The sequence below is a fragment of the Polistes fuscatus genome, unplaced genomic scaffold (genome assembly GCF_010416935.1).
Source record: "Polistes fuscatus isolate 324 unplaced genomic scaffold, CU_Pfus_HIC Scaffold12, whole genome shotgun sequence".
Lineage (NCBI taxonomy): Eukaryota > Metazoa > Arthropoda > Insecta > Hymenoptera > Vespidae > Polistes > Polistes fuscatus.
This window is the reverse complement of record NW_025113020.1, coordinates 817,402-841,276: the sequence shown is the minus strand read 5'-3', so window position 1 is coordinate 841,276 and position 23,875 is coordinate 817,402. Positions and strand designations below refer to the sequence as shown.

At 28.9% G+C, this 23,875-nt stretch overlaps 2 protein-coding genes and 1 pseudogene across 5 annotated transcripts; 2 read left to right on the top strand and 1 right to left on the bottom strand.

Annotated features, from left to right (window-relative positions):
* Window positions 1–15,253: 15,253 nt before the first annotated feature.
* LOC122526705 (60S ribosomal protein L35a-like) lies at window positions 15,254–20,804 on the bottom strand. Of its 3 annotated transcripts, none has more exons than XM_043650260.1 (5): window positions 20,709–20,804; window positions 19,961–20,220; window positions 19,727–19,888; window positions 19,583–19,627; window positions 15,254–15,400 (listed from the first exon to the last, which is right to left on the bottom strand). In XM_043650260.1, exons 2-4 carry the CDS (start codon window positions 20,216–20,218, stop codon window positions 19,604–19,606), a joined length of 444 nt encoding a protein of 147 aa, XP_043506195.1. In that variant the 5' UTR covers window positions 20,219–20,220; window positions 20,709–20,804; the 3' UTR covers window positions 15,254–15,400; window positions 19,583–19,603. The 3 variants fall into 3 exon arrangements, with proteins under 3 accessions (XP_043506195.1, XP_043506197.1, XP_043506196.1); XM_043650262.1 differs by having other exon boundaries at window positions 20,647–20,743; XM_043650261.1 differs by lacking the exon at window positions 19,583–19,627 and having other exon boundaries at window positions 15,254–15,440.
* Window positions 15,960–16,742, top strand: LOC122526696 (annotated as a pseudogene).
* LOC122526699 (60S ribosomal protein L35a-like) lies at window positions 17,263–18,628 on the top strand. 2 transcript variants are annotated; one of them, XM_043650251.1, is made up of 4 exons: window positions 17,263–17,350; window positions 17,843–18,102; window positions 18,175–18,336; window positions 18,436–18,628. In XM_043650251.1, exons 2-4 carry the CDS (start codon window positions 17,845–17,847, stop codon window positions 18,457–18,459), a joined length of 444 nt encoding a protein of 147 aa, XP_043506186.1. In that variant the 5' UTR covers window positions 17,263–17,350; window positions 17,843–17,844; the 3' UTR covers window positions 18,460–18,628. The 2 variants fall into 2 exon arrangements, with proteins under 2 accessions (XP_043506186.1, XP_043506187.1); XM_043650252.1 differs by having other exon boundaries at window positions 17,324–17,412.
* Window positions 20,805–23,875: the final 3,071 nt, after the last annotated feature.

The window sequence follows — 23,875 nt, the reverse complement described above, 5'->3', positions numbered from 1 at the left end:
CGCTTTGTACGCACTCCCACCACTTAGGGTGTTACCGTCAGATTTGGAAGAAAGACGGTTGAGCACAATAATGCGGTCGGAAAGGATTAGCGGGACCGCCTTGCGTCAACCTCCCCCTCCGACGGCGGTTGGATCCGATGCATAAGAAAAGAGTAAGTCTTATGATTGCACTGGAGTTATGATTATGATTAAGTATTAGGAAGTCTTATGGTATTATGTCGAGATATTAAGTGGTCGCTATTATGTGAAAGTGTTATGTGTTCTTATTGAGTGATATAGTTCTTATGTCTTATGTGTTACGTCTTTTATGCCTTATGTTTTTTTACGTTTATGCTGATGTATTGCGAAGCCTTATGTTTTAGGTGATTTTATGTATGATTAAATATATGTGTTACTCTTAACTATTAATCCTGACAAACTGTTATCTAATAGTAACGCCCTTTAATCCTTGCATCCAGAGAAGAACAATCGATCATCATCTTTCGTTTACATATTCAATATTTGAAATAAGACTATTACTAATTTTTTTTATAATTATATTTGCTGGTGGTCAAATTGGAACTATTGAAGCTATAATATATATATTGATGTATACCTTTATACCTTTTTTATGGTTAATAATAAAATTTTATATAAATTATAAAAAAGAGAGACTAATAATATATTTTTATAATATTTAAATAATTGAGTTAAGGTTATTGATATATTTAATTTTTATGTTGACATTTATGATTAAAATGCTAATTTTTTTATTTTATATTTCATTGCCAAAGGCTCATGTTGAAGCTCCAGTTTATGATTCACTAATTTTAGCTGGAATTTTATTAAAATAAAGAAATATGGTGTATTACGTTTTTCTAAAATTTTATTTATATATAATTGCTGCTGAAAAATTATTATATTTTAATTTCTTTAAGAATTATTGGTGGTTTATATATTAATTAGAATAATTTGTTTAATTCAATTGATTTAAAAATATTGGTAGCTTATTTATCAATTGTTCATATAGGAATTTTAATAGGAGATTTATTAAAACTTTAACAAAATTAGTATTTTTAGGTAGATTAACAATAATATTAGTTCATGGGTTATGTTAATCAGGATTAATTTATGTAGGTAATTTAAATTATGAATGTGTAGGTAGACGATTAATATTTATAAATAAAGGGTCATGATCAATTAATCCTAAATTAGCATTATTTTGATTTTATCTTCATCTAATTTATTAGCTCCTGTTAGTTTAAATTTAATTAGAGAAATATTATTATTAGTCAGATTAGTATGTTGAAATTTTAAATAATTGTTATGTAGTTATAATAATGTTATGTTTTTCTTAGAGCGGTTTATTCTTTATATTTATTTAGATTTAGTCAACATGGTATAAAAAAAATTTATTAATAAATTAGAAGGTTATTAATTCGATAGATTAATTATTAGTTTTATATTGAATGCCTTTAAATTTTAATGGTGTTTTTAGGATTGGAATTATTTACTTAATTAAATTTAAATAGTTTAAAATTAAAAATTCTAATTTGTGGAATTAAGATATAAAATATTTTACTTCAATTAGACTTATTGAATTAAATGATTAATGTGATTAATTAATTTATACTTAATAATTAAAAAAATTTATTATAATTATAAATATTATTTAATTATATATTATTAAAATTTTTATATTTATATTATCAAAAATTCTTTAATTTAATAAATTAAATTTATATGAAAATTTATTTTGATAAATTTTAATTCAATACATTTAGCATTATTAATTTATTTAGATTAAATTAGTTTAATATTTCTAAGTTTAGTTATATTAATTGCCAGATTTATTTTAATATATAGATTAATATATATAGAAGGTGATATAAATATAAAACGATTTTTTATATTAGTTTTAATATTTGTTTTAAGAATAATTTTTTAATTATCTGTCCAAATTTTATAGGTTTATTATTAGGATGATTTAGGTTTAACATCTTATTGTTTAATTATTTATTATCAAAATTGAAAATCTTTTAATTCTGGAATTGTTACAGTTTTAATAAATCACGTTGGAGATGTTGGTATCATAATAATTATTAGGTTATATGTTATATTAGGATCTTGAATTGGTTTATTTTATGATTTAAATTTTTTAATTTTATCAATATTATTATTATTATTATTAAGATCAATTACAAAAAGTGCTCAATTACCTTTTTCAATTTGGTTACCTTTGGTAATAACCAATACCTTTATCTATTACTTAGTTATAATTTTTATTTAATTTTAATAACATTAATGAATTATTATTATTTATTTCTAGAATAACGATATTGATATCAGGAATTATAGAAAACTTTGAACGTAATTTAAAAAAAATTGTTGCTTTATCAACTTTAAGTCAATTAGGTTTAATAATAAGAATTTTAAGATTAAGTAAAGTTGATTTAAGTTATTTTTATTTAATTATTCATGCCTTATTTAAATCTTTATTATTTTTATGTAGAGGAATTTTAATTCATTAAATAATAAATAATCAAGATATTCGTTTTATGGGTAATGTAATTAATATTATCCTTTTGTGAGTTTAATTTTTTTATATGAACATTATCTTTGTGTGGATTTCTGTTCAGGATATTATTCAAAGGATTTAATTATAGAAATATTTAACACAGTAAAATAAATTATTTTATTATAATTATATTATTTTTAGCTACTTTATTTACCGTATCTTATAGAGGTCGATTGTTATTAGTTGTTTACTTAAATAAAAGTAATATATTTAATAATTTTATATTATTAAATGAAAATAATTTAATAAAAAGTTCAATAATTTTATTATATATAAGATCTTTAATAATTGGATATTTTTTATTCATTTTAGTTTCTTTGGAAATTACTATTTTAAAATTGATTCAAAAAATATTAGTTATTTATATTTGTTTAATAGGAATTTTTATTTAAATATTTACGAGAAATTTAAGTTTTTGGAATTGATTTGAAAATATAAAAATTTATTTAATGAGAATATAAGATTTAAGATTTTCTTAATGAATTAATTATTTTTTATCCTTTAAAGTACTCATTAATTATATATATAAGAGATATTTAACCCTTAGCGCTCCGCACGTTTTTGTACCATTTAGTCCAGTCAACGCGGGCCTTTCCTCCATGTTTTAGGAAAGAGGGTAAGAACTTGATATAAGGGTAAATAGACGACGCTGAATCGAATGGTGCTAATTTTTTGCGGTAAGAAGTGCCGTTTTTGAGTAAAAGGGTAAAAAAGGATAAAAATTGGTAAAAATGGCTTTATCTTAGAATCTAGGCATTTAATCGAAAAAAGTTTCAAACAAAAGTTGTAGAGAATTAAAATATACATAAAAAATGTTCTATGAGTTATCTTCGTATTTTCAAAAATAAGCGAATAGAATTGGATTGAAGATGGGAAAATAATTGTAAGAGTGGGGAAGCAAGTCCCGCCTCTCAGTCGGCTTTTACACGCGAGCGGGCTAGTGTGCGTGCGAGCGTCCGTGTGCACTAATACACAAACGAAGGATCTTCGGCAATCTTCGGAACTCTCGGTCTTGAATGAAAGTGCGAGTGAGAGAACAAACCAATATTTCTCTCTTTTTATTTATCATGCGATAACGAGTATTATTGTCCTTGGCCATCGATTGTTGAGCGTTCTAATATTTCTCTTTTTATATTTTTTCTTTCGGTAGCAAGAATTTTACGTCTTGGCCATCGAGCGTCGAGCGTTTTGTATACGAGTGCGAGTGAGAAAGAAAACCGATATTTCTCTCTTTCTATTTTTTCTTTCGGTAGCGAGAATTTTTCGTTTTGGCCATCGTGCGTCGAGCCTTTTGTATATCTATATATATCGGCGTATAAGCGCGGCACTTTTAAATCGAATCTTGATGCTTATGGCAAGCCATTTCTTTATTTATTGTCAAAAATAATGAACCTTGAATAAAAAAAAAAATAATTCATTTTAGCAGAAACTATTATTATTTAGTTGAGAGTAAAAATAATGAATTAATTTTGTGTCTCGCCATAAAATTAATTAGAATAATTAATTGATATAAATTCTTTGCCTCACAAAAATTTATTTGTATATCAAATTGAATACGTATTCTCTTTAAGACGAAATTTAAAATTTAAATATTTTTCCTATTAAATTATGTATTTTCTAAAATTTTAAATTACTGACTTTTTGTCTCGTAAAAATTTATTAGTTTATCAAATTAAATACATATTTGAAAAAGAAGAATTTTATAACCACACATAAAATTAATTCAAGATATATATGAAAGGATATTCTAAAAACGTGGAATTTATTTTTTGTCTATACATAATTTTAATTCATTTTTATTATGTTATAAGAAAACAGTAATCCATTCTGATTCATCTTCGAAGTCTTAAGAATTCTACGAAAAAATTGAACAATTACCAAGTGGTGCGTTAGCGTAAGTAGTAACGTCTTCGCTTCTCGCGCTGGTTTATTAACGTTCGATTCTTCGTGGGGGAATTATTTTTTTATAAGTTTTTCTATCCTTAACAAGAAGACGATCAGTGAGTCTCACCTCAGATTTTTTTAAATTTTGCACTAACGATATAAAATTTATTAAGAAATCAACATTATTACGCGAGTAATAAGTTACTAATTATAAATTAAATAATATCCAATAAATAACAAAAATTAATTTTTAACGTGCCGAAACGAGACATTTTTTAGGATGATATTTAGAGGATGAATTTGTAATTTAAGTAATAAATCTTCCTTTATTTGTGCAAGATGTAAAAAAATTTATTGCTTTTAATTTTTTTGTAATAATTTTAATTTTTTTCTATATATAATTAGAAATTAGGAAATGTAAAAACAATTTATATAACCTAAGGATAGAAAAACTTGTAAAAAAAATAATTCCCCCACGAAGAATCGAACGTTAATACCCAGCGCGAGAAGCGAAGACGTTACTACTTACGCTAACGCACCACTTGGTAATTGTTCAATTTTTTTCGTAGAATTCTTAAGACTTCGAAGATGAATCAGAATGGATTACTGTTTTCTTATAACATAATAAAAATGAATTAAAATTATGTATAGACAAAAAATAAATTCCACGTTTTTAGAATATCCTTTCATATATATCTTGAATTAATTTTATGTGTGGTTATAAAATTCTTCTTTTTCAAATATGTATTTAATTTGATAAACTAATAAATTTTTACGAGACAAAAAGTCAGTAATTTAAAATTTTAGAAAATACATAATTTAATAGGAAAAATATTTAAATTTTAAATTTCGTCTTAAAGAGAATACGTATTCAATTTGATATACAAATAAATTTTTGTGAGGCAAAGAATTTATATCAATTAATTATTCTAATTAATTTTATGGCGAGACACAAAATTAATTCATTATTTTTACTCTCAACTAAATAATAATAGTTTCTGCTAAAATGAATTATTTTTTTTTTTATTCAAGGTTCATTATTTTTGACAATAAATAAAGAAATGGCTTGCCATAAGCATCAAGATTCGATTTAAAAGTGCCGCGCTTATACGCCGATATATATAGATATACAAAAGGCTCGACGCACGATGGCCAAAACGAAAAATTCTCGCTACCGAAAGAAAAAATAGAAAGAGAGAAATATCGGTTTTCTTTCTCACTCGCACTCGTATACAAAACGCTCGACGCTCGATGGCCAAGACGTAAAATTCTTGCTACCGAAAGAAAAAATATAAAAAGAGAAATATCAGAACGCTCAACAATCGATGGCCAAGGACAATAATACTCGTTATCGCATGATAAATAAAAAGAGAGAAATATTGGTTTGTTCTCTCACTCGCACTTTCATTCAAGACCGAGAGTTCCGAAGATTGCCGAAGATCCTTCGTTTGTGTATTAGTGCACACGGACGCTCGCACGCACACTAGCCCGCTCGCGTGTAAAAGCCGACTGAGAGGCGGGACTTGCTTCCCCACTCTTACAATTATTTTCCCATCTTCAATCCAATTCTATTCGCTTATTTTTGAAAATACGAAGATAACTCATAGAACATTTTTTATGTATATTTTAATTCTCTACAACTTTTGTTTGAAACTTTTTTCGATTAAATGCCTAGATTCTAAGATAAAGCCATTTTTTACCAATTTTTATCCTTTTTTACCCTTTTACTCAAAAACGGCACTTCTTACCGCAAAAAAATTAGCACCATTCGATTCAGCGTCGTCTATTTACCCTTATATCAAGTTCTTACCCTCTTTCCTAAAACATGGAGGAAAAGGCCCGCGTTGACTGGACTAATTGTCTACCAGCAACTCGGGCACATTTTCGCAGCGGAACGAGTATGAAGAAGGAGTTTTATTTTAAGTGAGAAGAATTACACGTGCTTGTGAATATTTTTGATTTTATTTCTTTTATACACATATGCACCTTACTTTTGTAAATGAAAAATAAATTAAAAATTTTCTTTTTCCTTTTTTTTTTTATTTTTTTTTTCCTAGTCATGCTAAAAACATTAGGCGCCGCAGCGGAGCCTACGGAGCGCTAAGGGTTAATAAGGGTTTAATAGAACATAGAATTACATACGGATTAAAGAAATTCATATTATTAAGATTTTTTAAATTTTCAGATTAAAATTTTTTTACTATTTAAATTTTAATATGACGTTTATTATATTAATATCATTATTAATTTTAATTTTTTATTTAAAGAGCTTAAGAGAGAGGAGAGGAGTTTATTATTGAAGATATTAAAGTAATTATTATTTAATTTTAAATAAATTTATAAATTTAAAAATTAAATTGTTTTTTTTTAAACTATATAAACTAGTAAGAAATAAAATGAATTTTATTTATTAATTTAAAAGTTAGAAGCTTTTTTTAATTATTTTAATAAGAAAGTTTAATTCAATTAAATTATAAACAATAATTTACCTCTATTTTGGTTTCAATTAAATATATATATGTGAAGTTTTGAATTGTTGAAGAAGTATAGATATGAATGTGTGAATGGTATGAATGTGAGAGTGATTGAAAGAAATGAAAGAATGCATCCGGTCGAGGATAAAGTAAGAGCGTTAGATAAGAATATTAGTTTAGGTTTAGGATTACACCGTCCGGACTTGTCGCCTTTGTGAAGCTACATCGAAGTCTCCCGAACGTTCTCGATAATATGAAATACCGGAAAAGCCTTTGTGCGTGTTGAGAATTATCGGGAAGTTTCCAGAAGGAGTGACGGGAAACAACGGGAGACGATGGAGTGGATGTAAGGTATAAGTAGGCGACGGAAAGGACTGGGTGGGCGTTTTTCTGTGAGTTCGGTAATAATTGACGAGTGATAAGTGTAACGGAGAGTACGGAAGACAACGGGGAACGGCGAAGGATTACGATAGGCGACGACGAGTCCGGTTCGGGTGTTCCGTGCTGTTGTTTTCGGACGTAGAGAGTTACACTTATTGTTAATATATCGTAGCGTTAGGTCATTGGTTTTAGATTATAGATATTTATATTTTATTTCTTACAAACATTATACCTTGTTAGTATTTATTAATAAATAAATACTTTACTATTACTTACCATTATATAAATATATATCTCATATTTACGTAAATCTTACATATATATAAAATAAATATTAATATGATTTAAAATTAATTAGAAATAATTCTTTCATAATAAAGATAATTTAAAAATTAAAAATAATTTTTAATTGCAATATAAATGTTATAAATTAACTAATATCATTAAAAGATTATATAAAATTTATTTAATTCAAATAATTGATTGTTCATTTTATTCATAACGTAATCAAATTATCAGGCACAAATAAATAATTAATATTGATAAAGTTCAAAAATAAAAAGTATTTCTTTTTAAAATAGTTTGAATAATTGGAAGTAAAAGAATAATTTCAATATCAAAAATTAAAAAATTTAATGCAACTAAAAAAAATTAAACACAAAAAGATAATCGAGAAGAAGTTAAAGGGTTAAAACCATATTCATATGTTGATGGTTTTTCTCGATCTTTTTTAATTTTTATAGAAAAAAAATATTAAATAATATTAAAATTAAAGTTAAGATTAATGAAATAATATATAATGAAATAATAGTAATAATAATTTATATAATAAAAATAATTATCTTAATTTAAAATTAAAATGATTTATGCATAAATAAAATTTAATACTTATATTATTAAATTAATAATTTCCTTAATTAGAAGTTAAATGTATATTTATACTAAACATGTAATTTAATAAATTAATAAATTTTAAAAAGATCATCAATAAATTAAGTATACACAAATAATCAAACAAATATCAACAAAATGTTAATATCAGATTGCTGATTCATACCCAAAGTGATGATTACAAGAAAAATGTTCATTTATTCATTGGATTAGGCAAATAATTAAAAATATTATTCCAATTATAATAACATGAATTCCATGAAATCCTGTGATTAAAAAAAAAATTAAGCTAAAAATTGAATCAGCAATTGTAAAAGAAGTTTCAAAATATTCCAAGAATAATGATTTGTGTGAAAATTGAAATAAAATTTGTATTATTTAATAATCTATGATGAGATCATAAAATTGAAATCCCAAAAGAAATTAAGATAATTGAATTTAACAAAGGAAATCGGTGACAAGATTGAACTATTGTAAATATATTTGACTGTGTATAAAAATGACAAAAGTGTGATCAAGAAATAATAAAAAGATTGTAAGGATAAAAAAAAATTCAGAAATGAACGGGAAGCAGTATTTCGTGTCTCGTGTGAATGAATATAATATAGAAAACAACAAAATAAAAAAAGAAAAGAAAAAAAAATTTAAGACGTATAACAGAGAACAATCGCTATTGAAAGTGCGCAAATAGATATTTCTAAAATAACAAAAGACGATTTTCTTGAAAGTAAAGCTACAGGAAATGTTTTTTCTTTTGTCGTGTTGAATAGTATATAATTATAAGTATGAAAAAGTATGTGTGCGTACTCATCGCGTACGTAACCGAAGAAAGAGCGCCATACACATCGATAGTTACCAGCGATGGAGCGGAGTAGAGATATCAAAGAAAAGGAAGATTAAAGAAAAAGACGCCGAAAAGAAATTACAATACACGATAAATGATAGACGATAAATGATAAACGATAGGGAAGTAAGAAAGTGGTTTAAGCAGAAAATCGGTTAGTATTTTATCAGAATGTTAACATATTCCACACAACTAGTTTTCAGGTTTCTTCAACTCAATCGATGATATAACGAATTAAAAATAAATTTTCTTGTTACATTCCATGATAACGAATTCTCGTATATTCCCCTAACAAATGATTAGCGAGAAGAAATTCATCGGTGATTAATGATTAGCGTAAAAATCAATCGGTTATCATGGTCATTACATCGGTAGCTCTTTATCACACCTTATAAAGTTGCAAAGTATTTTGTTATTTCAATAGTCGTGTTTTAATTCATAAGGAAAATATCTTTTAAAAATTAATTATATTTACAGTCTTTTTATGATAATTTATAATATGAATTATAAGTACATAAAATAATTGCAAAATGACGTGCATAGAACAATCGAAAATTAAATTTAAAGTACATTTTTGATTGAAAATTTATTGGATGCACTAAATAATACTATAGACGAAAATGAACTTACTATTAGTGATAATTGCGATATTTTTTAATTGAATTTGAATTGTTATTAAACATAAAATAGCACCCAAAAATATGCGGTTCCTGAAGGAATAGAGCTGCGCACATAATAGTTAAGAATTAAAACAAGATACTTACCTTTTTCTGTAGTAGCTCGTGGAATTGGGCCTCTGGCACACCTTCGTTCAACACTAATAGAACAGTACTAGTCGCGGGTAAAAATAACTAATTTTACTAAAATATATGCTCTCAAATTCGATTGTCTTCAAATCTATTCTTTCACGTTAACAATCACTTAAAAAATAAAAAAAAATAAAAAATTCACTGTCTGTACGATAAAACAAATATATACTTAATAACGAAACACAGAAGCGCAAGATCCAACGAGACAAACGAAAATGACTCGCTTAACTCCCTGATCCTCTTTATAAGCATATTCCTATCCCCACCTCTTTGACTAGTCACTTTCTTTCCACAACGAATCAGTTTTCAGGATATACGAACTTCCTCATTGGATAGTTATATTAACGCCCACGAGGCTCATTGGCTTAGGAAATTAAGAAAGAGCTGACAATTGCCTTCGCGACGAAACCTCGAGCGTAGCAGATAAAAATAAAAAACAATCTAGAACATTACAAGAGATATAATTTTTCGAGTAAAAAAAAATTCTTGTCTAAAAAGGGCCGCGTAAATGTTGGGATAGACGTATATTACCGTGATAAATTTAACTCCTGCTACTTGCTACTATGATACAAGGATCCAGTCTCAATGCTAGTAAGTTTCAACTGTAAAATCGAGTGTCTTTTGAAATGTATATGTTACTGCTAAAGTGCAGAAATCAGTTATTTTGCAAATTACTCAGGTATGTGATATTAACTAGGGTGATCCGTTAAAGTATCGAAAATTATTTCATTTCTCAAATTATCTAGGTAATCTGCTAATTATTCAATTAATCAAATTAATACGATCAACTAATTATTAAATTAGTTGATTGTATTAATCATCAATCAATTAAAAAACTATAATAGAAAGAATCAAACGGTTTAAAATATTAATTACAATTAACGAAATGAATTTACAAACCATATAATAAATTTGTGAAATATGTATTGAATTTATTTTATCAAATGAGAGAGTGAATAGTGTTTGTATGTGTGAGAAAAGGTTGCTAGGAGACTAAATACGACTCTTTTGTTGCGTACGAGTGTTTTCATTTGTCAGGCGACGTCGCGTGAGATAATCGTCTGATGTTTGGTCGTACTGAAACCTTCCGAATATTCTCGATCGGGAAGCAAGGAAGAATCTCGAGTTTATATGATCGGAAATGGTCGGGAAACTTCGATTAAGAATGCGAGAAAATAACAAAAGATGATGGAGGGGAAAATGAGTATATATAAGCGACGAAAATTATGTATTGTTTCTACGATAAGAGTGTGCGTGTGTTTGTGATTTATATAGAAGAAATAAATACGATAATATCCTCATTAACATTACCAAAAATTATGCCTAATTATTAATGCAATCTTAATATTGTTTTTTCTTTAATAACATAGCAATTGGTTTCTACGACTAGCAACTTACTTTAATGTGTACATTACCTAGGTAAAATGTTAAAAACTTTTGTTCCGCTCGTTAACGGAACAAATCAATTAATCTGTACATTAACTAGGTAATGTGTACATTAACGACTTTCAAGCTTTAACGGTATCATATACATTGTTGAAAGGGATTCAGTCTTAACGGATTGGATTTCTTAATATTCTGTTTAAACGCTTTTAAAAAAGTGATTTTAAAGTGAAAGACAAAGAACGTCTCGGATAGCTAAAAAATTAAAAAAATTTTGAATTGCTTAAATACTTAATGAAAATTCAGTTCCGACGATCTTAGAGTTTTTGAAAGCGTTAAATGCTACTTCAATGACTGTTTCAAAATGCTTGCATGTAATTAGTAAAATTCATAACGAAGAAAAATGGTAACGACATCTACAACGCAGGAACTAAATTAACCACATAATATATTTTAAAGAAAATTAAAAAGAAAATATAAATATAAATGTTTATTTAAATATTTTTTAACTTTTATTTAATGTCAAGTTAAAATTATTGTTATAAAAATGCGTAAATAATATTATAAATATTTATACTGTAAAAAAAATTAATAATAGAGACTCACTTCATTTAAACTAATATTTTTGACTGGTATATAAATTTAATTAAAATAAATAAATAATATTAAATACAAACTTTTTAATATTTTTTTAAGTATCTATTCAATGTCAATTCAGATTTAACAAAATATTGCTAAAAATATACCTACCTATTAAACTTTTATATAAAAAAAAATATACAAATAATAGAAACTAGCTTTACTTGAACCAGTAAATTCGACTAACTTAGTTCGTATAGTTGTAGCGTTAATGCTGTAAGCACCATCTCAAAAGTTATGGATAGTAAATTACAAACTGTGATTGTGAGCACTTGTTACACTACTCGCTATTTGATATACATATTTTAGATTACATTGTTAGGGGCTACGTCGTTTGTACTAGTAGCTGCACTGTAACTACGTGAGATAAAACCAATTGTGAGTTATAATTACTATATTAAAATTAATAATTTATATAAATTAGAACAAGAGAAAGGACAAAGTGTGCAGGAAAATTCGTAGCTCAGAAAATGATGAGAAAAGAGAATAAATAATCCCTAATTGATTGGACGTGTTAGTTTGTCAGATTGTTCACCACGAATATATTTAAATAAATTTTAAAACTATAATCAGTCCTTATATAATTTGCTTAATTCAACTGATTTATTTTAATTTCATACACGTTTGTATTATTACATAAATATCATCAAACATCTTTCCGTTTAATTTATAATAAGCGTTCCGAACATATTCAATCAGTTCATTAATTGTATTAAGCGAAGTTGAATATTGCATAGGCTATATATAATTGAAGAATCCTAGATTTTGATCTTATAATTCGTATTATATGTTGAAACAGATATAACGGTAAAATTTACGCACTTAAAATCCTTTCTCTGCTCAGGGATATCAAAAAGTGAAAAATTCGAAATTTAGAGATTTAGATAACGCAGCGCTACAAGTGTTTCTTCAACGAGTCAAAGGAACACTTTTAATTTTAGTCCAACTTTCAGACTGATCCTTGCGTTTTTTCTGGAGGGAATTTTTTTTCTTATTTTTTAAGAAAACTTACAAATACTTTATCTTTGTATTGTGAGGATAAGAGAAATTCGAGAGTGAACAATAAAGCAGTATTTCCTGTCCCGAGGAAACGGAAAGAAATTTGAGACGTAGATAACGAAGAGCGATTACTTTTAGAAGTTTGCCAATCGATGTTCCGATAATAGCTGCAGACTATTTCCTTATAAGGAAAGTTAAGGAATATGTTCTTTCTTTTGTCGTGTGTATGGTGTGAGTATGAGTGTATAAGAATGTATGTATGCGCGTGCGGTTGGGTGCTTATAACGTACGTGACCAAAAGCAAAGAGATTATACGATCAATTGCCATCCGTGAGGGTGCGAAGTGGGGAATTAAAAGAAAGGAAAAATTAAGAAAAAAGACGTTACAAAGAAATGACGTAAGACGTTACAAAGAAATGACGTAAGACGTTGCAAAGAAACGACGAAAAATTATTGACGGGGATAACACGTATATAATATGATAAGTAACAAATAGCCAAACTTCCTATTGTTGATTAAGGTGTGTAAACTTGATCTCAAGGTAACTTAACGACGCTGAATCAAATAATGCTAATTTTTTTGCAATAAAATGTCCTGTTTTTTTAGAAGAAGGGTAAAAAAGGGTAAAAAAGAGTAATAAATGGCCTTATCTTAGAATTTAGGCATTTAACTGAAAAAATTTCAAACAAAAGTTGTAGAGAATTAAAAAATATATAAAGGATGTTCTATGGTTTATCTTTGTATTTGAAAAAATAAGCGAGAAATAGTGGTAAAAGTAATTGTAAGAGTGGGGAAGCAAGTCCCGCCTCTCAGTCGGCTTTTACACGCGAGCGGGCTAGTGACGATTCACGAAACGGAAAGGATCGTAACCGAAGGTAAAGCTCGAAATGCGGTAGATTCTGCACGCAGGCGTGGTATACATTCTGCATCGGATAATTTGCACGCTTCGCGAAGCAGAATACTCGATTTTGAATTTACTCGTAACAACCTTGAGAGCAATAGAAACAAACGATGAAAAAATGGTAAAAGTACTATAAAACCGATATGCGATCTCTATCCTTTTGTGTCGATAACTTGAACGATCGATAAATTGAATTTACTACCCGTCCAAATTTCCTTCATCTATTCGTTGTAATATTCTCTAGTTTCATTACAATGAACGATTCTCGTAATATTATACAAAGTTAAATTATATTATACCTGGTTAAAGGTAGAAACTTTGATGCGTACATTGTTTGTCATAATAGACATGGATTATTAGAAATTCCTTGTTCTCTATAATGCGTTATTTTTGAAAATGGTCACATTGTTCAATCGTTTATGATATAACCTTATGCTCGTAATATTCGTTGAATATTTCATTAACTAGTAGAAACCACATATTACCTTAAATTCGAATTGAACTATTAGTCGAACATTCCTAGTGATAAATTGCAAAGAATTTCTGGGTATATAAAAAAAAAAAAGAAAACTGATAATACGAATTAAAAATATCGCATTATTAACTTACTTTTTTTTTTTTTTTATTAAAAATAATATAAGGTACAAGGCGTTGGTGTAAACCAATGTAGCCAACGTTTACATATTAGAGGTGTACAATCACTTTTTTTAAAAAAAATTTTAAATTTACAAATAATATTAAATTTAACATTTTTATGCTAATATAAATTATTAAACTACCTAAGTAGCATTATCACAATATTATATAAGTATGGTTTATCACATATTCAGTTTAGTCTTAATTTATGACTTAGCTATGAAATTCAAAATTAAGCATAGTATTCAATTCAGTTTGTAACAAAACATAACAAAGTAATGAAAATTATATAAAAACACTCTTTCTATACCAATGTACTTAAACATATAAACATTGACGGCTTATTAACAATTCATTATATAAATCTTTTAATAGACAATAGAAATTTGCTTAAACAGTTCAAAATTCCCTGGCTCAAGTTTCCTAAAAGAAATTCTGCGCTGTAAGGGGCATGGCCTAACAGCACGGTTAATACTTTGATAAATTCGACTCTTTGATCATCATACAAGGAACACTGAAATAAAATGTGGTCGGGGATTCTTCTACACCACCGCAGTTACAAGATGGAGATTGTACAATACCATATTTAAATAAGCAAGCATTCAACGAGTGATGACCACTCCGAAGCCTGTTGATGGAAGTAACTGAGCGTCTATTTAAGCTAAATTTACTAAACCATGGTTTGGACGTGTTGACGTAGAAGTTATTTCTATAGTAGTTACCTTTATCAATGTTCGAAAAAATGAACCATTCGTGGAATTCAGACCACATCCTGTCCTTCCATAGTTTTTTAAAATCGCTTGCAGGGAGAAGAAGGGAGGTATCTCTACCGGTGAAAATTATCGACACAAAGGATAGAGCTTGCATATCGGTTTTATAGTACTTTTACCATTTTTTCATCGTTATTTTCTCAAAATTTCTCAAACAGCAAAACATCATATATTACAAACATATATATATTACAAAATTATAAATCAAATTGATATTTACATTTTTATTTATTTATATATAGTAAAAATTAAACTCGACTAGGATACAGCATCTGCAGTAGAATGAAGAAATAAAAATTTATACCTTTCTGATTTAAATTTAGAGAAATTGTGTCTATAGTTATTAAAAAAATCTCTACTTACAATTCTAATGCGATGACACATAGTGAGAATTTGTTTAATGTGATGTTAAGGGTGTAATACGAAATTTAATTTAACAACATTTTGCAATAATCTTACGATTTCAACAGATTCTAAAAACTGCTTTGTATCACGATGTTTGTCTTCAACATAATAACGTTAAAAACAGTGAAATAAATATTCATTTTTCAATCATCAAAACAATCGTTATTACAGATCACACTTTGTTGTTTATAAAATAATACATTGATGATTTAAACATGGTATCAGTCCTTAAACAACAGAACTTAAAAAAATAAGTTTTATTGAAAAATTCAATGATACTATGAACCTCAATATATTTATATAATATAAATATTGATTATAGTGATATATAATTGAAATGCACAAAACTCTATATTACTTATTGTAATAACCTTTTTTTTACAGAAATGGCAGACGTTGCTGCGACTCCTAAATCCAAAAACAAAAGCTCAGAAGAAGCCCAAAAAGGCTTCAGAACCTGTACCGTTAAAAAAAACGGCCTTTCAAAAGACATGGACGTCTTTATGCTAAAGCTATTTTTACTGGTTACAAGCGTGGTCTTCGTAATCAACATGAACATACAGCTTTATTAAAGGTTGAAGGAGCGAGAACAAAAGGTGACTCTGATTTTTATATCGGCAAGAAATGTGTTTACGTATACAAAGTAAGTGTTTTAATATTGAATTATAATAATTTGACAATGAGAGCATATAGTTACAAATATTTATCTTTTCAGGCTAAGAACAGAACACCTGTTCCTGGTAATAAAACTACAAAAAAAACAAAAGTAAGAGCCATTTGGGGTAATGTAACGCGTCCACATGGTACCAGTGGTTCAGTTCGTGCTAAATTCAAGAGAAATTTGCCAGCCAAAGCTATGGGTCATCGCATAGAATTGTAAGTAGAGATTTTTTTTAATTATTAACTATAGATCACAAATTTCTCTAAATTTAAATCAGAAAGGTATAAATTTTTATTTTCTTCATTCTATTGCAGATGCTGTATCCTAGTCGAGTTTAATTTTATACGTATATAAATAAATAAATAAAAATGTAAATATCAATTTGATTTATAATTTTGTAATATATATATGTTTGTAATATATGATGTTTTGCTGTTTGAGAAATTGTTTTGAGAAAATAACGATGAAAAAATGGTAAAAGTACTATAAAACCGATATGCGAGCTCTATCCTTTTGTGTCGATAACTTGAACGATCGATAAATTGAATTTACTACCCGTCCAAATTTCCTTCATCTATTCGTTGTAATATTCTCTAGTTTCATTACAATGAACGATTCTCGTAATATTATACAAAGTTAAATTATATTATACCTGGTTAAAGGTAGAAACTTTGATGCGTACATTGTTTGTCATAATAGTCATGGATTATTAGAAATTCCTTGTTCTATAGAGATTATAGAATGCGTTACTTTTGAAAATGGTCACATTGTTCAATCGTTTATGATATAACCTTATACTCGTAATATTCGTTGAATATTTCATTAACTAGTAGAAGCCACATATTACCTTAAATTCAAATTGAACTATTAGTCGAACATTCCTAGTGATAAATTGCAAAGAATTTCTGGATATATAAAAAAAAAAAAGAAAACTGATAATACGAATTAAAAATATCGCATTATTAACTTACTTATTATTCTAAACCTGTGGCGGCATCTACAATTTAAACGATACTTGCTCTGTCGATAAAATCACATTTTTAGTTAAAACTTTTCTTCAGCAGAGGGCCGGCATTTCTAGTGTTTCCTGTCTTTTTAGAACGTGATAAATATCCGGTACGTCTGTTCCTTATGTGCTTCTATAATTATTTAAACATATCTCTATAATTAATAAAAAAGTAAGACACACAGATAATAGTGAGAATTTGTTTAATGTGATGTTAAGGTGTAATACGAAATTTAATTTAACAACATTTTGCAAATAATCTTACGATTTCAACAGATTCTAAAAACTGCTTTGTATCACGATGTTTGTCTTCAACATAATAACGTTAAAAACAGTGAAATAAATATTTCATTTTTTCAATCATCAAACAATCGTTATTACAGATCACACTTTGTGTGTTTATAAAAATAATACATTGATTGATTTAAACATGGTATAAGTTCTTAAAAAGAACTTAAAAAAATAAGTTTTATTGAAAAATTAAATGAATACTTATGAACCTCAATATATTTATAAATAATATAAATATTGATTATAGTGATATATAATTGAAATGCACAAAACTCTATATATTACTTATTGTAATAACCTTTTTTTTACAGAAATGGCAGACGTTGCTGCGACTCCTAAATCCAAAACAAAAGCTCAGAAGAAGCCAATAGAAAAGGCTTCAGAACCTGTACCGTTAAAAAAACGGCCTTTCAAAAGACATGGACGTCTTTATGCTAAAGCTATTTTTACTGGTTACAAGCGTGGTCTTCGTAATCAACATGAACATACAGCTTTATTAAAGGTTGAAGGAGCGAGAACAAAAGGTGACTCTGATTTTTATATCGGCAAGAAATGTGTTTACGTATACAAAGTAAGTGTTTTTATATTGAATTATAATAATTTGACAATGAGAGCATATAGTTACAAATATTTATCTTTTCAGGCTAAGAACAGAACACCTGTTCCTGGTAATAAAACTACAAAAAAAACAAAAGTAAGAGCCATTTGGGGTAATGTAACGCGTCCACATGGTACCAGTGGTTCAGTTCGTGCTAAATTCAAGAGAAATTTGCCAGCCAAAGCTATGGGTCATCGCATTAGAATTGTAAGTAGAGATTTTTTTTAATTATTAACTATAGATCACAAATTTCTCTAAATTTAAATCAGAAAGGTATAAATTTTTATTTTCTTCATTCTATTGCAGATGCTGTATCCTAGTCGAGTTTAATTTTATACGTAATATAAATAAATAAATAAAAATGTAAATATCAATTTGATTTATAATTTTGTAATATATATATGTTTGTAATATGATGTTTTGCTGTTTGAGAAATTGTTTTGAGAAAATAACGATGAAAAAATGGTAAAAGTACTATAAAACCGATATGCGAGCTCTATCCTTTTGTGTCGATAACTTGAACGATCGATAAATTGAATTTACTACCCGTCCAAATTTCCTTCATCTATTCGTTGTAATATTCTCTAGTTTCATTACAATGAACGATTCTCGTAATATTATACAAGTTAAATTATATTATACCTGGTTAAAGGTAGAAACTTTGATGCGTACATTGTTTGTCATAATAGTCATGGATTATTAGAAATTCCTTGTTCTATAGAGATTATAGAATGCGTTACTTTTGAAAATGGTCACATTGTTCAATCGTTTATGATATAACCTTATACTCGTAATATTCGTTGAATATTTCATTAACTAGTAGAAGCCACATATTACCTTAAATTCAAATTGAACTATTAGTCGAACATTCCTAGTGATAAATTGCAAAGAATTTCTGGATATATAAAAAAAAAAAAAGAAAACTGATAATACGAATTAAAAATATCGCATTATTAACTTACTTATTATTCTAAACCTGTGGCGGCATCTACAATTTAAACGATACTTGCTCTGTCGATAAAATCACATTTTTTAGTTAAAACTTTTCTTCAGCAGAGGGCCGGCATGTCTAGTGTTTCCTGTCTTTTTAGAACGTGATAAATATCCGGTACGTCTGTTCCTTATGTGCTTCTATAATTATTTAAACATAATTCTATAATTAATAAAAAGTAAGACAGATAATAGTGAGAATTTGTTTAATGTAATGTTAAGGTGTGTGAGATTAAGATAACTATTAATTATTTGTTAAAAATACTGTGCACCGTTAATACCTTTAATAATTTGATCGATATTTACGTGATTTATAGTGATCGAGAGCGAAGAAAAAAAGAATTTATATGAATCATCAATTTTTGTGGAGGAAAAATTAAATTTTTTCCTCATGTCAAACGATGCAATGTTGTGTTTACTCTTTTGAATAGATCAGTGGAAGGAAAAAAACGTTTTTATTTATTTATTTATATTACGTATAAAATTAAACTCGACTAGGATACAGCATCTGCAATAGAATGAAGAAAATAAAAATTTATACCTTTCTGATTTAAATTTAGAGAAATTTGTGATCTATAGTTAATAATTAAAAAAAATCTCTACTTACAATTCTAATGCGATGACCCATAGCTTTGGCTGGCAAATTTCTCTTGAATTTAGCACGAACTGAACCACTGGTACCATGTGGACGCGTTACATTACCCCAAATGGCTCTTACTTTTGTTTTTTTTGTAGTTTTATTACCAGGAACAGGTGTTCTGTTCTTAGCCTGAAAAGATAAATATTTGTAACTATATGCTCTCATTGTCAAATTATTATAATTCAATATTAAAACACTTACTTTGTATACGTAAACACATTTCTTGCCGATATAAAAATCAGAGTCACCTTTTGTTCTCGCTCCTTCAACCTTTAATAAAGCTGTATGTTCATGTTGATTACGAAGACCACGCTTGTAACCAGTAAAAATAGCTTTAGCATAAAGACGTCCATGTCTTTTGAAAGGCCGTTTTTTTAACGGTACAGGTTCTGAAGCCTTTTCTATTGGCTTCTTCTGAGCTTTTGTTTTGGATTTAGGAGTCGCAGCAACGTCTGCCATTTCTGTAAAAAAAAGGTTATTACAATAAGTAATATAGAGTTTTGTGCATTTCAATTATATATCACTATAATCAATATTTATATTATTTATAAATATTGAGGTTCATAAGTATTCATTTAATTTTTCAATAAAACTTATTTTTTTAAGTTCTTTTTAAGAACTTATACCATGTTTAAATCAATCAATGTATTATTTTTATAAACACACAAAGTGTGATCTGTAATAACGATTGTTTGATGATTGAAAAAATGAAATATTTATTTCACTGTTTTTAACGTTATTATGTTGAAGACAAACATCGTGATACAAAGCAGTTTTTAGAATCTGTTGAAATCGTAAGATTATTTGCAAAATGTTGTTAAATTAAATTTCGTATTACACCTTAACATCACATTAAACAAATTCTCACTATTATCTGTGTGTCTTACTTTTTTATTAATTATAGAGATATGTTTAAATAATTATAGAAGCACATAAGGAACAGACGTACCGGATATTTATCACGTTCTAAAAAGACAGGAAACACTAGAAATGCCGGCCCTCTGCTGAAGAAAAGTTTTAACTAAAAAATGTGATTTTATCGACAGAGCAAGTATCGTTTAAATTGTAGATGCCGCCACAGGTTTAGAATATGTAGCGTGTTCGCAGATATGAAATAATTATTAATTCACTAGGGAAGAATATTATTAGAATATTTTTATATTTTTAACGTATCAAAAAGGATTTTACAAAATATATATTATAAACTTAACAAATGTAACAAAGAGAAAACGGAAGTAGTGATTAGAGTTCGGTCTTTTTGTCGCTGCTGGTAAAACGCGTGTTTCACGTTCGGTGGTTGTAACGGAAGAGAGCGAATGGAAGCGACTGTTCATATACTTGGTGCTTTTTTAATTCTTTGGTTTCGTCACTAGCGGCGTGACGGTAAGAGTGCCGGTGGCGCCAAGCTTTGGCGTGACGGCCACAATACTCCCCCTCAAGTCTCTTGAGACGGTAAGTTGAAGGAGACTTTCTTCTTAACATATGTTTTGGTTGGTATATTGGTTGTTGCTGACCAGTGGTGTTCAGGCATTGGATTGATTACTGTAGGTTGAGCGTCGTTTTCTGTGTCCGTTTTTGATATATAGGCAGGTTTCAATCTGTCAATGTTAATATCCTTAAGCGTACCATTTATGTCTAATTCAAAAATTGTATCAGATTTTCTCCTTGTAATTTTGTATGGTCCTCGATAGGGTTGTTCTAGCGGTGCTTTGACATGATCTGAGCGAATAAATACATGAGTACAAGTATGGAGGTTTTTTGGAATAAATATCCTTGATTTTATATGATGAGCTGTTGGTGTCGGTCTCAATCCTCTCATGTATTCACGATGCTTTTCTACAAAGATCTGTGGATTAGCTGCAGAGTCATTGTTAATGAAAAATTCACCTGGAATGCGTAAGGTAGTTCCATAAAGCATCTCAGCTGGTGAGGCTTGTAAATCTTCCTTGTAGCTGTTACGGAGTCCAAGTAATACTGTGGAAAGTATTTCTGTCCAAGGTTTTGGTGAACACATTAATGAAGATTTAAATGTGCGATGCCATCGTTCGATCATACCATTTGATTGTGGGTGGTAAGGTGTTGTGCGTTGTCTATTGCAACCGATGAATCTTGTGAAGGCCTGGAACAAGGATGACTCGAATTGTGAACCTTGATCAGTTGTTATTGTAGTAGGCGTGCCATAATGTGCGATCCAGTGGTCGAAGAGTGAAGTAATGATGGTATCTGCTGTAGTATCTTTTAATGGAATTGCAACAGGCCATCTGGAGAAACGGTCAATGATAGTCAAACAGTATTTGAAATTATTGTATTCAGGTAGTACTATGATGTCCAAGTGTATGTGTTTAAATCGATCATCCGGTATGTTGATGTGTTGAGGTGGAGTGTGTGTGTGTCGTTGTACTTTGGAAAGTTGGCATGGTATGCATTCATTTGACCAAGTATTTGTATCTTTGTTGATGCTTGGCCATACAAACTTCTGTCGTAGTTGTCGTGAAGTTGCTTTCTTGCTTGGATGCGAAAGTCCATGAATGATGTTAAAGGCAGTTTTACGGAGAGTAGCAGGAAGATAAGGTCGGATGATTCCAGTCGATACGTCACAGTAAATACCAGTGTTGTCAAGTTTGAGTTTATTTAACTGTAGAGAAGTAGTATTGTTTCTGAGTATTTCTGTAAGTTCAGTGTCGTCTTGTTGGTGTTGTTGAATTGTTTGATAGTCTAACGTCGTTGGTATGTCGATTGTGTTGATTCTTGAAAGAGTGTCAGCAGCTACGTTTTCCTCACCCTTTACGTAGACTATGTCCGTTGTAAACTGTGAGATGTAGTCTAATTGTCTAAGTTGTCGTTCAGATGCCTTTCCTAGTTTTTGTGAGAAGGCGTAAGTCAGTGGTCTGTGATCTGTTCGTATTGTAAACAGTCGTCCTTCTAAGAGGTGTTTGAAATGTTTGATGCTAGCAAAAATGGCAAGAAGTTCTCTGTCGTACGTGCTGTACCGTTTTTCAGTTTCTGTCAGTTTCCGTGAGAAAAATCCAATCGGTCTCCATTGGTTGTCATGTTCTAGCTGTTCAAGCGTTGAGCCGATTGCTGTGGTTGAAGCGTCTGTCGTGAGTCGTAGTTTTGCAGTTTGAATTGGATAATAGTTAAGAGTTACAGAGGAAAGTGCTTTTTTGCAATCATGGAAGGACTGTTTTGAGATTTCAGTCCAGGAGATAGGAGTTTTGTCTTTTTTTTTTGAATTTTTAAGATAGACTGTAAGAGGCAGTTGCAACTGCGCTGCGTTTTTAATGCAAGGTCGATAGTAGTTGAACATGCCAAGAAATTTCCGAAGTTCCAAGACTGTTGATGGGAGTGGAAAATCGTCAATAGCTTTTACTCTATCAGGATTTGGATGATATCCCTCACCGCTGATGTGATAGCCAAGAAAAGGTACTTGTTCCTGTCCAAAAATGCATTTGTTGACATTGATTGATAGTTTGTGATCATGTAGTTTCTGGAAGACTTGTTGTAGATGGTCAGTGTGTTGTTTGTGATTTTCAGACATGACCAGAATGTCATCAATATAAATGAATACAAAGTCCAATTCCCTAAATATGTAGTCAATATATCTTTGAAATGTTTGAGTAGCGTTTTTCAATCCAAATGGCATTCCAACGTACTCGTATAATCCCCAAGGTGTTGTAATGGCTGTTTTTTGTATGCTGTTCTCATTGACTGGTATTTGGTGGTAAGCTCTTGTTAAATCGATGGTTGAAAAGACTTTTTTACCGTGAATATTTAAGAATAGGTTTTGAATTAATGGTGGTGAGTATTTGTCTGGTACTGTGATACTGTTTAGTTTGCGGTAGTCACCACATAGTCTGTATGTATTGTCTTTTTTCTTAGTCAGATGTATTGGACTTGCCCAAGGGCTGCTGGATGGTCGTATTACTCCGTTGTCCAGGAGTCTGTGTATCTCAGCTCTAGCTGCAGTTGCTTTTTCCCCAAAGAGTTTACGTGGACGTTCAGTAACAGGTGGTCCTACAGTGACGATGGTGTGACTGAACGCACTCTTTGCGTCTGGCAAAAAGAAATTGGGTTTAGTGATATCAATGTATTTTGATAGCAAACCTGCAAATGGCA